The 16,232-nt window shown below is 36.2% G+C and overlaps 1 protein-coding gene, 1 non-coding gene and 1 pseudogene across 4 annotated transcripts in view; 1 reads left to right on the forward strand and 2 right to left on the reverse strand.

Moving 5' to 3' along the window:
- Positions 1 to 9,840, reverse strand: part of DDX4 (DEAD-box helicase 4) — a 48,654-nt gene extending 38,814 nt beyond the window's left edge. For all 3 annotated transcript variants that reach the window (XM_011371052.1, XM_011371053.1, XM_011371051.1), the window contains exons 1-2: positions 9,769 to 9,840; positions 2,950 to 3,007 (exon numbers count right to left, since the gene is read on the reverse strand). In XM_011371052.1, coding sequence (XP_011369354.1) covers positions 2,950 to 3,007; positions 9,769 to 9,840 — 130 coding nt within the window. The remainder of the gene's footprint in view (positions 1 to 2,949; positions 3,008 to 9,768) is intronic.
- LOC111746266 lies at positions 2,731 to 2,849 on the reverse strand. Its single transcript, XR_002783035.1, has one exon. It is a non-coding gene; the product is annotated as a 5S ribosomal RNA (ribosomal RNA).
- A 2,950-nt stretch (positions 9,841 to 12,790) lies between the features above and the next one.
- LOC111746274 lies at positions 12,791 to 12,908 on the forward strand (annotated as a pseudogene).
- Positions 12,909 to 16,232: the final 3,324 nt, after the last annotated feature.

Raw genomic sequence — 16,232 nt, forward strand, 5'->3', positions numbered from 1 at the left:
GAAACTAACTGAATGAATGAACCCTCTGGCAGAGGGAGTGAATGAGCAATTGAAACACAGAAGAGCAAGTAAACAAAACAAGGTAATAACTCTAGTAAAAACAAAACAAAGGTGAATAATAAAGGAAATATAGCCATAACAGATTGCATGGCTCAAATGTGAATGATATGCACAGCCACGATGATGCAAAAACTGAATATGAACTTTTAAGCAAAAAAATGTGATAACTATTAGGTGAGTGGTAAGGGAAGAAGTGCGAGTGGGGTGTGCAGGGAGAAGAGGAGCTAAATACTCACGTTCCATAATAAGAAGTCAAATGAGGAATGAGAACAGGGACTAAACGTTTTCAATAATAAGCTGTGAAGTTACTATTTGACATTTTAAAACCAGATAATGCGATTTTTTTTAACTGTAAAGAATTAGATTATACCAGTCAACTTAGAAGGGTTTCCATGATTAAGTAAAAGCAAGATTCCATTTTTGTGAAACAGACAATGAAAAGAAACATGGCTAAATAAAATTTTAAGATCATGAAAAGGTATGAAAGATAAGGGTATGCTATGAGAGGTAAGCAAAGGAAAAGCAAGACTGGTATTTATGATAAAAAAGAACATTTATATAACATGTCAGCGGGATACAATTTTATATGTGGGAATACATGCAAAGATCTAAAAAGTCAGACTGTCAATGCTGGCGAAATCTGAGAGCCAAGATTTCAGATCATTTTATTTCTTTTTACCTCTGCATTTAAGTTTTTTTTTTGTTTTTGTGGGGGGTTTTGCAATAAGGATATTTAGATAATCATTTACTGTACATCTATTGGCCTGGTATGTATTTCTGTAAAAAGAACACTTACTTTCATGAAAAAAAATTTTAATTAAAAAGAACTACAAAAGTACTAGTTATCCAGAAGAAAGTAAGCAAGCAATCTATATTTCTCATTAACTGATTTCATTTCATTAGCCTGAACATTCAGAGATATAATGCTAAGAAAAGTCCTTTTAGTTGCTATTTCTTTCAATCTAGTTTCTTGAAGATTTCACCACAAAACAATGTTATGCTTTAATAAACATCAGACCTAAACTTTCATCTCTTTACAAAAACTGGCTTCTGACACCTCAAAGAATGAGGTTTCTTCCAATTACACAATGATTCATGCAAATAGGTTAGTTAAAAATATAGATTACCTTTATTCATTTGTATTTTTTAAATATTTCAGGTACACATACATGCATGTAGTTCACAGAGTGAAAGCAAAGTTAGCCTTTTGCTGGGGTTTCAGCAGGCAGCAATTTCATGAACTTTTACGAATCTGACTATTCTATATTAAACTACTGCATCTAAATGTTTATGAAAGATAAATGTATCTTGACAATAACAAAAGCATCTCTTCTAAATTTAACTTCTTTTTATCAGGAGAATTACTCTAAACTTAAGGTGAACATGGAAATTAAATTTGCTTTAATCTGATGAACTCTGACTCTCAAATTCCACATTTTAGGTACTTCTCCACAGGTTTTTTCACTTTAGGACAGGCTTCAGTGAGCCAGTAACTCCCTTGACTACAAAATATTTCATCTCATCCACTAAATTTTGATGACAGAAATGATATAACTACTTGGTGCCATCACTTTCCACCAGACCCTCTCCCATGCACTACAGTAAAACTTAAAAGTAGTAGTCACTCAATTCATAGACACTCATAGTATTTTCATAGTAACCCAAATTCATAGACAGTAGAATGGTGGTTGTCAGGAGCTGGGGAGAAGGAGGAATGGGGAATTATTGTTTAATGGATATGAAGTTTCAGTATGGGAAGATGAAACAGTTCTAGAGGTAGATGATGATGCTAGTAGTACAGCAATGTGAATGTATGAATTTTCGATCCATGGTTGGGAATCTGAAGATGTAGAGGGCCAATTGCATGCATTGTTCTATGCCATTTTATATAAGGGACTTGATCAACCAAAGACTTTTGACCATGCAGGAGATCAGTGCCCATAACTCCCGCCTTGTTCAAGGGTCAATTATACTTAATGCCAGTAAACTATACACTTAAACAGTTAAAATGGTAAATTTTATGTTATATGTTTTACCACTATAAAAAAATTTTTAAGATAGTAGAAATAGTATTTTAGCTTGCTTTGGATGTCAATGACAATAGCCATGAGTTTAATTTCCCAGCCCAAGTCCTATCATTTCTACCCATGTTTCTATCTACAACTTTATAAAATATTTAGGCAATCAGCTAGAAACAATTGATGGAGGGAAAACAGCAGATCCCTTAGATTGACTGTTTATTTTATTCTCCTAGGACCTTTCCCATACTAATTTTTGGATATCAAAGAAACTCATGGTATCGTGATAGAATGGCAAGTTTCATTTAAACAGCTATTATCCTGACAGGTCATCATCATTACAATCTGCTTCAACTTTATAGTCAATCACCTACTCCCTGACAATTCCCTAGCAGCCTGAAAGCCAAAAATGCAACATCCAGGTTGGGTAAAGGTTTTATGACAAACCCACTAAGTCAAATAATACAGTCTATAGCACTATACATTCTCCTCTCTCCCTTCCTCTAACTAGAAGTGGCCTTCATCCCAAAATATCCAAATAAGAATGAATTCTCAGTAGGAAATTTTTTTTTTTTTAGGCGAGGCTAACTTGGTTGACCTCACAGATTGCAAGGACCTTGTCAGCTTACAATCCTTTATTGTTTATTTTTTACGCCTACAGCACCTGGTCTTCCTAGGTGGTCTCCCATCCAAGTACTAACCAGGCCCAACCCTGCTTAACTTCCAAAATCAGACGGGATCGGGCTTGTTCAGGGTAGCATGGCCATAGACTCAGTAGGAAATTTTAAAAACACCTCTATAAGATGCCTACTAGTCTGCTTCTTATTCACTAGATGAAGCCCTTAACCTAAAAGGGTTCCTTAACACATACCTGATGAAGCTGGAGTCCTGTTAAAAGTGTCTCCATTTGCTCCAGAAGAATACCTATCCTGTAAGAAGGAAGAAAAGATGAGTTTTCCACTTTGAAGAATAAGTATGTATAATCTATTTCACAAATACTAGAAACTTAACAACTAGGCTTTGTCCAAAACAAAACCATGATAAACTGTAAGATTTTCTGGGTCACTGAATGTTCCTTTATAAATTATTCCAAAATCTTCACTTTAACACTGTATGTATAGCATATTAATACATCACTTAAAACAGTGGTCAGAAAACGACAGCTATGAGCCAAATCCATCAGACACACTTTGTTTTCGTAAACAAAGTTTTATGGGAACGCAACTACCCTCATTCTTCTAGGTATGTCTATGGCTACTTTCACACTATAATAGCAAAGCTGCAATAGAGACCATAAGACCTGCAAAATCTAATATATTTACCATCATGCCTTTTTATGGAAAGAGTTTGCTGACACCTGACTTGAAAGTCTAGCCACCCATATATCTGAAAAGTATAATCAAATACTATTATTATATAAATACAATCTAACCAAAGTAATACATGAATAAATCAATGCCTGCCAATACATAATATAGTTTACAGAGTTTAGTATTTTACAGTATATTCATCAATACTATATAGAGCATAGACAGGGAGTAGGGGATAACAGTTTCTACAGTAAATTACTAAAGAAATTTATTTTTAAAACTTCAATTCTGTTTATGTAAAGAGAAACAAATTAATGTTTTTAAAAGGAATTCACTCTAACTTAAAGAATACCTCACTTATGCACTAAAAAAAAATGTACCTATATACGTATCTTGTAAGTGCACTACATATACAAATAAAGTGGTACACATCAGCTATAGGATCAGGATATTCATGGTTAATTTCAATCAAACTTGTCATAGCGATAGTTGAAGACTGTTTCTGATACTCCTTTAGTCTCAAAAAAAAAAAAACATTCACTGTTGATGCATATGCATTATATTTGCAGTGGTATAATGACTATTGCACTCAGAAAATTCAACTTTTGTTATATAATCAATAGCTAAATGGCAAGTTAATTTTGGAACCTTCTAACATTTCTCAGGGTTCAGGACAACTTGAACGACTTTTTTCTCACTTCCAGTTCCCATGGTGTCCTTATCTTCAACCTATTCCTTTACTTCCTCTCATAGAAGCTTCCTCTACTTACAACAAAACTTTCAGAATAGAACACTGAAATCTTGCACATGAAAATTGCAATTCAGTAATTTAAAAATAAAAGATGACCTAAAAGTTATAGATACCTTAATTACTAACTACATTAGAACAGCCACAACATTCGTTCAAATAAGTTCTTTTAAACAAATCCAAAGGTAGAAGGAATGCACCAAAGTAGGTATCTTCAGGTAATACTTATTTTCTAAAATTTCTTTCACAAAAGACACTAAGTGACTTTAAAAACTACTTTTACAAAGCTTGAGAGTCTTCCAATTATCCTTCTGAGTTATAAACAGCGGAAAGACAATAGCATCCTTGAAATGCCTTGGGCTTTTCAAGGCATTAAAAGTTCCAATTTATGATTACCATAGACATTAAAACAAATCTTAGTGATTCAGTTTTCCGTATTTAAAAATTTAGATTCCCTTCCAGCTATTGCACTTCTCTGACCCTCTTAAAACAAAATGTCTTGTCTATAGTTACTGCCCACACTTTCTCATATCCTATTTTTTTCCTTCAAGCCACTCCAGTCTAGCCTCCATCCTTACGTCTGCACTGAAAATGCTTTTTATAAAGTAATCATGTAATAAAATTACTACTTTTATGTTTCATCCTGCCAGAGCCCTAACAGCATTTAAAATGACATACTATTTCCATCTTCTTTACAACATTCTGCTCTTGGCTTAAGGAACACACACTCCCCTGGTTTACTTCTTGCCATATTAGCCATACCCACACCTCAATCTCCTTTGCCAGCTCCTCCTCTACTGGACCTCTAAAGTTGGACTGCCCCGGAGTTCATGGCAGAGCCCTCTAAATTTCACTCTATTGAACTTTACCAACCTCATATCTTTAAATCTCATTAATATACAGATAATTTCCAAATTAATATCTTATAATCCTGATTCCTCTCATAAGCAATAAATTCATATAATCTACTGACTGGCATCCTTACTAATAGGTTTTCAGTCATCTCAAATTGAACACAACAAATCCAGAATTCTTGGATTATTTTTCTCTCCCAAATTTGTTCATTTTCCATAGATTCCCCATATCAGTAAAAGACACCATCATTCATCTAGTTGCTTACATTTAAAAATCTAGCCATCACCCTTGATTCCTCTTTCACTCCCCACAACTAGTCTATCCAGTCTAATCAACCCTGTGTCCACAACTGCCTCTGGGGTGTGTCTGCCCCTGCCTGTCTGCCCCTGTCCCACCCCTGTCTCTCTCTGTCTGTCTCCTTCCCTCCCTCCCTCTCATTTTCCCTTTCCTTCTCTAACTTCATTTTCTACCACTCTTGCCTTATCTCACTGTGCTTTAACCATACTAGCTATTAGTAGGTTGAATAATGGCCACCCAAAGATATCAATTCCTAATCCCTGAAACTTGTGAATGTTATTTGGAAAAAGAGTTCTTGCAGATATAATTAAAAATTTGGAAATGAGATTACTATGGATTACCTGCGTGAGCCCTAAATGTTATCACAAATGTTCTTATAAGAGAAAGGCAAAGGGAGTTAACACAGACACACAGGAGGCCATTTGAAGACAGTGCAGAGAGAGATGAAGCCACAAAAGCCAAGAAATGACTATTGCCACCAGAAGCTAGAAGAGACACGGATTCCCTCCAAGAGCCTGATATCTTGATTTCTTCTGGCCTCCAGAACTGTGTGAGAATAAATTTCGCTGCTTTAAGCCACTCAGCAACTTGTTACAGCAACCACAGGAAACTAAGATACTGTACTTCCTAATGCCCTGATAACCCAAGTTTGTTCCCTCCGCAGGACCCTTGCACGTGATGTTCTGTTGGGACTCTTTCATGTCTCAGGCTCACTGGTCATTGTCCAGGGCAGCTTCTCCTCTCCATCTAATCTACCCCCACATACCCCAGTCACACACACACATTTTCCTCCATTTTTTTCATAACACTTTTATTTATAATTATTTGGTTCTCAAATGTGCTTATTTCTGTCTTCCCCTGTAAAACATAATGTCCATGACAGCAAGCACTTTATCATGTTCACCGCTATCTCCAGTATCCAGTAGGGCTCAATAAAAATTTATTAGATAAACCATAGGTCTCGTCATCAGTTTGCTTTTAGAACACTTAGCTGCAAACCGCTTACAACCTTTTAAGCCATCCAATAAACCAATTTAGAAATTCCAAAATGTTTACACATAAGGGCAAATGCAGCTACAAATATTTCTCATATGCAGCTGCAAATAATCTGTATTATCATGAACACATTTCTTTTCACCTTGTATGTACTCATTATTTGCAATTCTGGAATATCACACTTATTAAAATTCTTTTATCTTTTCCAAGCAAATGAATACTTCCATTAACAGGGTAAGTTGTTTTTCTTTCTAAATGTGGACCTCAAATCCTTTTCAGGTCTGCTACTCAAATAGACTTACAGCTGGACAACTTATGAACCTTGAAGATGCCTCTTCCCTTTCCAGATTAGGGTACAATGCAGACAGTTCCACATTTTCCTTCCTCAGCCCCTAAGTCCTTTGCAAATATTTCTCTTTCATTTTTATGTCCAGAATCCCCTGAAACACACCAGAGTAATACATCAACTCGTATCGAATAATAAGACCTCATCTGCTATTCTAGGTTCCATGTCAAATAGAGCTGAGTAATGTCATTCAAAGAAACTGACCAGAGAGGTTACATCAGATAGTGTGCCACATAAATTTAAATTAGAACAAAATACATCTCTCCTCCTTTAGTCTCACACAGAAATTAAAGTCCCAAAATACAGACAACACCATCCTCCATATATCAATCCTAATCATATCAGCCCCATTCCCAACCCCAACTGAAGTCTACTCCCTTCCTCAGTCTCTTCAGCAACTGCTGTGTGGAGTTATCTTCTAGAAGCCTCTCCTTCAGCACTATCAGAGCTGGAGAACTCAAACTCTGAGTCTCATGTGTCACTTATAGACCCAAAGTTCCAGGAAGCTATTGGGTCACACAAGAAAGAGCAAAGCACCTCAAAATTTAGAAATAACAACCAGAACCCAGGAACAAATGTGATTGCTGCAAGAGTTTGTAATCTATGTCCTATTTTCTGTATGTAAGAGCATTTTCCAAATAAATGTCCCCAAACAAAAACATTTAACAATCAAAACTCACACTGAGGTCATCGACCACAGACTATAGCAAAAACCTAGTGTAACTGAAGACAGCATAGACAGAGAAAAAAAGAAAGAAAAAAGACTCTGGTTTTAGTTTCTCCCAGGTATTAGCGAATCTCCATTAACTGACTAGAATACATTGTCTAGTCAATAAGATTCACTTTTCTCTATCCTCCAGACTAGCTCAACCAAAATCTCTGCCATGTTTGCAATCTCCTTAGTCTTCTAGGCCTTCTCACACCTTTCTGTCACTCTGCCCTTGACTCCATCATTTAGGTTTTGAAGATGAGTCAGAGTGCTTTCCTCCAAAGGCCACCACCTGAGTTTTTATTGGGATGAGTGTGTTGTCCATCTCCACAACTTGCTCCTATTAAGCATATATAATCTTCCATGTTCTAAATTAAGAGGCACAAAATCCTCCCACATCTCGTTGATAACTAGCAGCAGAAATTGCTAGATTCTTCCTCAGGCTACAGGCTTCAAGGCTCCTTAGCTCTGCCAACTCAATGATGTCCAAGGGCCCCATTTTTTTCTGCTACTTCAGAATCCCAGTATGGGATGTGAACAGAGACAAAGCGAACTTATTTTCTTATCTAAATAATTATTACAAATTTTGCTGCTTCTGTTTAATAATATATCTATGGATGAACTAATTATCTCAAGGTGTTTCCACTTTAATCAGAGAGTATTTGCCTCTGCCACACACACACACAAAAGCATACAAATCAGAAGTGATCATTGTGTAGACTTACTCTCGTGGTCAACTAACAAGAAGCATTCCAGCTAGTAAGTAAACCCAATAGCCTGTTACAATCACCATACTCATTCATTCCAACACTCATCCTAACAAGCTTGCCTGCAATGTACAAATGTCCAAGCATTGAGATTTCTGGACCATACTAAATTTCATACACCCTATACAATAAATGCACAGTATGCTACAGTGTAGTATAATATTTGAAGAGCACTTAATGAAGGCAAAATCTCAGACTGAGAATAAAAATTACAAAGGTGACTATTAAAGTCCAATGGAAAAAAGTCTGTATCTGTAAATTAAACTTTACATTAAAACAAATCTATTGAGAACTAGGGGTGGGGGGGATAGGGAAAAAAACCATAAAATATCCTTTGACCAAGTAATTCCATTTTTGAAAATAAATACTTCCAAATTAAGAGAAAATAAAAATAAACTGTAGATACTCATGACAATATTATAGTGAAAAGTTAACATCATCTTAAATTCACACTAACAGAAAATCAATTACATTATAGTAGATCCTTTCCATAAAATGTTATGTAACCACAAGAAATTATTTTTAGGAAATTAGTAAAATGCAATGGTTAGTGAAGAGTGAAAAGCCAGAATCGAATTTACAATTGTAATTGCACTATCATTACAATCTATATAAAAACATGTTTGGAGGAAAAAAAGAAGAAAATTTACTAAGAATTCAACAGGAGTGCTTGTTTTAGTGAGCAAGGCTGTAAGGTGATTTTTTTCTTTTCCCAATGTTGTTATATTTTTATGATGAGAAGACTATAAAAAGATAACACACAAAAGATGTTATTTCTAAATTAAAGGCCCAAAACAAGAAACATGATAAATTCAGATTAATATCTAGAGTATTTTATATAAATTTTACATATGGATCAAGTCTAATGAAAACAAAGGATTGCATATTTTATATTTTTGTGTGAAATAAGAACTCCCACTAAGACATGACTTGAAATCAAAAAGTGTCAGAATTGACTAAACTCAGAAATACTGGAAATTCTAAAAGAAAAAAAAAATCTACTTTTGGAAAAATTTTCAAGTAGATATAACATTTTTGCCAAAACAATCTTTTAAAATATATCATCTTCTAAAATAACATCTGTTAATCTTAATTTATTTAAGTCAATTTTCAAGTCAGAACTGGAACCCAAAAAACTACTCCAGGGTCCCTTTGTCTGAATTACAGTGTAACTCCTTAAATGCCATTAAGGAAAAAGATCTGATGATTTGTACATTTGAAGATCAAACTGATGAAACCACCTGAATCAGCCTAACATATTTATCTTGAGATCCCTCCTTGTATAAAACCAATTTTCTGAATTCAAAATGCCACCTAGAATCAAATTATATTTTTCAATTTTCTATACAAGTATCTCTCGGAGACATTCAACTACATCTGTACAAGCTTGCTTTCACCCACGATAAGTCCTAAATCAATGAGATTTAAATTAAGTTATTAATATTATTACATATATTTTAGATTTTAATTAGCAAATTGTCTCAGGCTATTTTATTCTATTGAGGCTTAGCGTGTTTCTTCATTCTCCGTAACAACAATCACATGGAGATAAGCGCGGCATCCTTAAACAGACTATGTAATTTAACTCTTTCCCACCACAGTGATTTTCAACTTTGATAAAATCTGTAGCATTTAATAACTGCAAACTTTAAATTTTACTACCTTCTCAAATACAGGAACGTAGGAAGACACATGAGGTTTAATTATTTCTGCTTCCCAATCTTCATCTCCCATGGTGGGTTCCCGTCTATTTTTATAAAAATACAAACACACATATTGGGCCTCAATCAGATCAGAATTGTATCTTTAAAAGCATAAACTATCACCATTTTACATACATTTCCTGAAACTACTCAACTAGGTGATTTTCCCACAAAAGTTTTTGTAAAAATGGGGAATTAAGTTTTGTTTTTTATGCAGAGGTGGCATTTACATTGACCTTTTTATCTTTAAACATTAGTTGAATCACTAGCAATCACCATGTCCCCACCAATGCTTAGGCTTTTCCCTAAAAATCTGTTCATAGAATTTATCTTTTTCGAAGGGTTCCCAAATGGCTTACTGGATATTTAGGGGAGGAGAAATTTTCAGATACTACTCAAGGTTTCTGCTTCCAAAGGTACGTAAAGAAGTTTGGGTTTTCTGATAGTTTCTTGGGGAGAGGATTAGGGACCCAGGCCTTGAAGTTTGGCGGTGAAAGAGAGCAGGGTTAGGCAGACCAAATCCCTCCAACAAAAATCAACTAGTTTCGCCAAGGAGCATTTGTACACAAATAGTACTACAGTCTTTCTTGTACGGAAAAAAAGCTGCGCAGGGGCTAGGCCAAATGGCTCCCTCGCCTCCTCTGCAGGCCCTGAGCCCAGACTTCGGGCAACCACGGGGCTTTAGGACCTTCAGGCAGGAAGCGGAAAGGCCCCCAAAGACGGCTTCAATCCCCCGCCCTCCCCATCGGTTCTTCGCTTGGCCCCAAGTCCGGCTACTTGGGCGCCCAGAGAGTTAGGTCAAGACTTATGCCCCGAGGAAGGCTGCCGGCCGACTCACCTCCCTGCTGCCTGCTCTCCCGGGTCCTCGCAGGAGCCGACGCTGCTTAAACGGCTGCACGTGCAGGACGCCGCTCCAACAACAAATGGCACTAGGCGACGAGAGGCATCAGCCAATCAGCGCTCAGAAGGCCAGCGTCGTCCCACCTCCATCTCCAGCCGCGCGTACCCTACTTGCTCCCAGTCGAAGCCGCCGTGGGACCCACAGGTCTTTTCGCAGAGTGGCCCGTTGGGCCTGTGAGAGTACAAGGCTGGCCGTGGGCCCCTTGTCTATCTAGATTCGTGGGCGGGATCTTCAATCTGGAGAGGCTCTAGATTTTCCCTATGCAAACGATGCAAGCCAGCGATGACCGCCTCTATTTTTCTAACACCAAATATCAAAGGGAAGAGGGGTAATGCTTTCCACCTTACACCTGTAGCTTTCTCTGCCCTTTTTCCTACTGCGGCCCCTGCAGTTTCCCCTTCTGGTTGTTTCTGAGGCGCTTGCTTCACATCCGGGGATTCCTGGTGCTTGAATGAATGTGCGGCTGAGGCCGGCGGAGGTGGTGCGTTTTCTTTTCTTCCTAGTGAGGGCAAGGATGAGACTCTGCCGGCTGCTACCCCAGGGAGTTGGGAAAAAAAGTTAGACTGTTGTATAGAGTTCAGGGTCCAACTCTGGAAAGGAGACGCCGTCTGACCCGCAAGGAAATTGTGCTAGCGTAGGTCGTTCATCAAGGCTTGGATCTGTGATCCACCAGCACCAGGAGTACTGGTCAAATCTAAGAATGACCGAGGGTCATTTTCGTATTCCGGCTCTCATCAATCAGATATTTTTATTCTGCTCCACAAAAAAGTAGATGAAATCCTATAGTATATTCCCATCTCTCCAAAAAGTATAACAATGGACTGCTTACAAAGTGTAGTTTTTAGTTTTGGTTTTATTTCCATCATTTTTAATTCTCAAAATCTTTGAAGAAATTCCTGAATATTTCACTTAGAAATATAAATCCCGACATAGTCCGACATTCAGGCATAGAGGATGAGGCACTTTGCAGGTTAGTTTACTTTGTACATTTCAGCCCGAGAACCACCATGATTGATTCTGTCTCTTCCGCCAAGAATATATCAGGATTTATCTAGTTATCACTAAATTTTCTAAGACTATTTTCAAGGTGAACTGTTTTTTAAAGATTATATTTAACAAAGGTCAAACCAGAATATGTTTTAACATAACTGTCATTTTTAATAATTTCTGGTTTTTTTAAACCAAATTTTCACATCATCCTTGAGGTAACCAATATCTCAAATCACTATACATGTGTGGGGGAGAGCCATTAATATTCCTGGTGCCCTTAATTTGTATGCAGGATCCTCTGAGGTATTTTAAGTCACTTTGAATTGAATGTTATCCTCTCAAAATGTTTAATGTAATAAAATATTAAGTGAAGAGAGCAACATATGAAATTGTGTGGCTAGAATGATAACCAACTAGGTTTTTTTAAGTATGGAAAATTTGGGGCTATTTTCTAAAATGAATAACTTTTTTAAACACTTAGCAAACATTCTTTGCTATTCACTCTTGGGTAGAACAGATTTTCGTTGCTTTCGGGAATTACAATGAAATGGTTCTTGATGAAACAATCACTAATTTTTGAGAGCTAGCTCTGGTGAAGAAAAAAATGAATTCTGATGAGAACTGAAGTTCAGTACTGACCAAAGGAAAAGTGAGCAATGGAAGAAAATAATATAATTCAAAAACTGAAAAAAGACAAAAATTGCAGGTTGCGGCCATGTATATCAATATTAAATGGAGGGAGAGGGGTTTATAATGTCTCTAAGATACCACAGTGCTAGTCACCAGAGAGGGGTTTTCAGTACACTCAGCAGGTTTCAGAGAGACAAAAATCTTATTTTTTCAGTAATGGCTAAGGCAATATTTACCAAAGTGTTGTACACATACCACTGATTTTAGGCAATTCATGGACGACTTTCATTTTGATAGTTATTTTAGTATTTATATTTATTTTAATGTCTATTAGAAAACTATATCTCATCAAACCTGTGATTTAAGAAATGTAATTGCTTAGAATGAGTCTAAAGTATATATTTAAGTTTTTAAAAGTTTACTCGATTAAATAAAAACTAAGTATTAAGAGTATGCAGGAGTCTACGGCCATGCTACCCTGAACAAGCCCGATCCTGTCTGATCTCGGAAGCTAAGTAGGGTTGGGCCTTGTTAGTACTTGGATGGGAGACCACCTAGAAAACCAGGTGCTATAGACATAAAAAATAAAAAAATAAGGGATTGAAGGTGACAAGATCCTTGCAATCTGTGAGGTCAACCAAGGGTTGCCTCACCTAAAAAAAAATATATATATATATATATATCCTGCATATATATATATATATATATATATGTGCAGGAATGCCCAAAATCATGTAGGTGGTATTTAAATGAATGAAGTATGGGAAACATTGTGCAAATGAAAATGACTCAGGATCTGGGGACAGGTCACTAGAGAGGTTTTCTCCATTGTAAAGTAAAACTATTTCATCAGCACCTGTTCTGATTCCATGCTCACTTAGCAATTTCCTGATTATTCATTCTCAACTCCCCCAATTATTTTGATACTGAGAAAGGAGGTGCAGTGGATAAGACTCATTTGTTCCCCATTATGAATTAATACTGGTTTAGAAATAAGTCTTGAGTTTAGTGTTGCTGAGAGATCCTGCTTGTAATCAACCAGACATCCTAGATGACATAACACATTCAGTGGCCCCTAAGTGTGTTTACAAGGGTATGTAATGACAGTCTAAAATATGCGAAGGGTAAAAAGTTACATACTGTGTCAAGATACGTTGGGCAATCCTTCCTAAGACAATGTTTCATCAGTGAATTGTGGAATTTGCTGAACAGTCACTAGGAAAGAAATATATATCAGCGTCTAGGCTTTTTCATTTATTCCCACTAGATATTAGCTATACCTTTTCTGTGTTCCAAATGGCAAAGGAAAAGTGATTATGAGTGTCATCACTGTCAGTCATTCTAGGTATAAAAGAGGAAGTATTTCACCTCAAGAAGAGAAGTAGTAACAGGGTCCTGTCAATGACCAGGGATGAATCTCTTTTTGTCTATCCCTCCTAAGACTGAAGAGTTGAAGCTTTCAGTTAGGGAGGAAGAAATCACTAGCAATTGGCCAAGAAGTCTGCACTGGTAATCTTGGTCCATTTATTAAGCATGTGACCTTGGGCAAGTTATTTAATCTCTGTGTAAAATGGGGATAACTAGGGCCACAAGATACAATTCTGGAGGTTGGACCAAGCCAAAGGCACCAAGCCAAAAGGAAAGAAGGAGCTAAACTTAGCTGACACTCCACCTACCAAGCCTTACACCCACAGAGCCACAGCTACCCATATGAAGTACCATTTTGTAATTCTCACAAAGGTTGAATTCCTTCTATTTTTTTAGATATTTACAATGGTTTCTATTTCCCTGGCTTGTCCTTGACTGATACAGGGATTTTACTGAAAATTTTTTTTGCCTGAAATCTGTCTTAGAATTCTAAATCTTTTATTTGGTGCCTAATAAAAAGACTATAAATTTAGGACTTCACAAGGAGTTATCCACACTTGCTCTTCTCACTTTCCCAACTTCTTTCATTCCTAAACTCATTGTAGTCTAGGTTCTGCCACATTGCTTCATTTGAAACTGCTGTTGGCAATGTCAAATAGCAACGCTGACCTCCCTGTTTCTAAACCAAATTGACTGTTTTTAATTCTTAACCTCACAAATCTTTTAGCAGTCCTTAACACTGCCAACTACTTCTTTGCACAAATATTCTGTATATAACCGAATAGCTATATGGAAAAAAATCAAGTTCTTCACACCATATAGCAGCATACAAAATTCGAATGTAAAAACAATAAAACCTTGCAAATACTAGAAGAAAACATTGGTGAATTCCTCTATACTTAGAAAAGTGTTCCTATTTGTAATTCAAAATCCAGAAGCAATAACTTTATGTACTATAATTACATAAAGATTAAAATAAAACTTTCATGACAAAAAAAAATAATAATGAAGCCAAAGGATAAATGACAAACTGGGAAAAAAATGTTTCCAACACAATCTAGAAAAAGGGTTACTATCTTTAATAAAGAGAGGACATCTAAAAGTGAAAAAGGAAAAGGTCAACAAATCTAAAAACCAGCAAGAGATAAACAGTTCACAGAAAAAGAAAACAGTCCTTAATACATGAAGAGATGTTCAATTTCATTCCTTTTAATAGCAATGCAAATTAAAACCACTAAGATACAATTTTTCTCCTATTAAAATGGCAAATGTTTGATAATGTATTCTGTTAGAGGCTGCAAGGTAACAGGCACCCTCATACACTCCTGTTGGGGATGCACCATGGCCTAATTCTGAGGGAAGGGAATTTGACAATTTCTAGCAATACATGTACATTTATTTACCCTTTGATCCAATAATCTTACTTCTGGAATTTATCTCAAAGATACACAGGCAAAAAATATAAAAGAATATATATACAAAGTTATTAATTACAGAACTAAAAGCTAAAGACCAGAAACAACTCAAAAGTCACTGAATAATAGCAGCCTGAAACACCTACCCATGGAGTTGCAGGGCTAGAAAACTTTTCCTTTCTTCTAAGTTTTTTGACTGGTCTAATAATTAAATTGATGTAAGACAAATTAACAGGACAGAAATAAATTTGGTTTTGTACGTACAGGATCCTCATAAAAATAGAGACTCAAAAAGTGACTAAAGCAGGAAGCATTTATATCTTTTAGATAAAGAAACAATACATTTGTGAATAATTGACAAGACAAAGGGTTTTGGTCTTGGTAAATTGGTGAAGAAGAAACAAGGTTTGTTGATATAGCCTTCTGGGTCCTAAATTCCATATATCTGGTGATAAAGATGCCTTCTACCTTCCAAGTGGTGGAGCGGGGGTCCCTCTAACAAGGGAAGTTTATCTCCTGCTGTCAAGGAGACAAAAGAGGGTCAGAGTGTCCTTCTTGCACTGGCTGTTGCTCAAATACATTTAATTCAAAATCATCAATATGCCAAAGTGGCTTATGTTAGGATGGCATACTCTGCTCCCCTTCAGAGTACTCTACGGTTGTAAAAAAGGAAAGAGGATTATCTCTATATATTGCTGTGGAGTGATCACTAGGAAATATTATTGGGAAAAAGCCAGGTGCAGAGTAACATGCCCAGTATGTTAGCTTACATCTAAAAAAGGAATACATTTGCTTATATTTTTAAAAAATGGAAAGACAAACCAAAAATTTATAAAATGATTATCTATGAAAAGCAAAGAGGGAAAAGGTGGAGAAGGATAAAAATGTGCTAGACTTCTCTGAGTGACTTGACTGTGGAACTATGATTATTATGTAAAATTATAAAACAAAATTACATCGAAATCTAAAAAGCAATCTTAAATTTAAAGCAAAAAAGAAAAAATACACATAAATACATATTGAGTTAATGGCTTAACCACATAAAGAAGAGTTATTTCGAATGATTTAAAATATAGTAATTTGACCATAGGTACCTACCTAATGAGATATAAGACAAAA

Source organism: Pteropus vampyrus, unplaced genomic scaffold, assembly GCF_000151845.1.
Source record: "Pteropus vampyrus isolate Shadow unplaced genomic scaffold, Pvam_2.0 Scaffold181, whole genome shotgun sequence".
Classification (NCBI taxonomy): domain Eukaryota; kingdom Metazoa; phylum Chordata; class Mammalia; order Chiroptera; family Pteropodidae; genus Pteropus; species Pteropus vampyrus.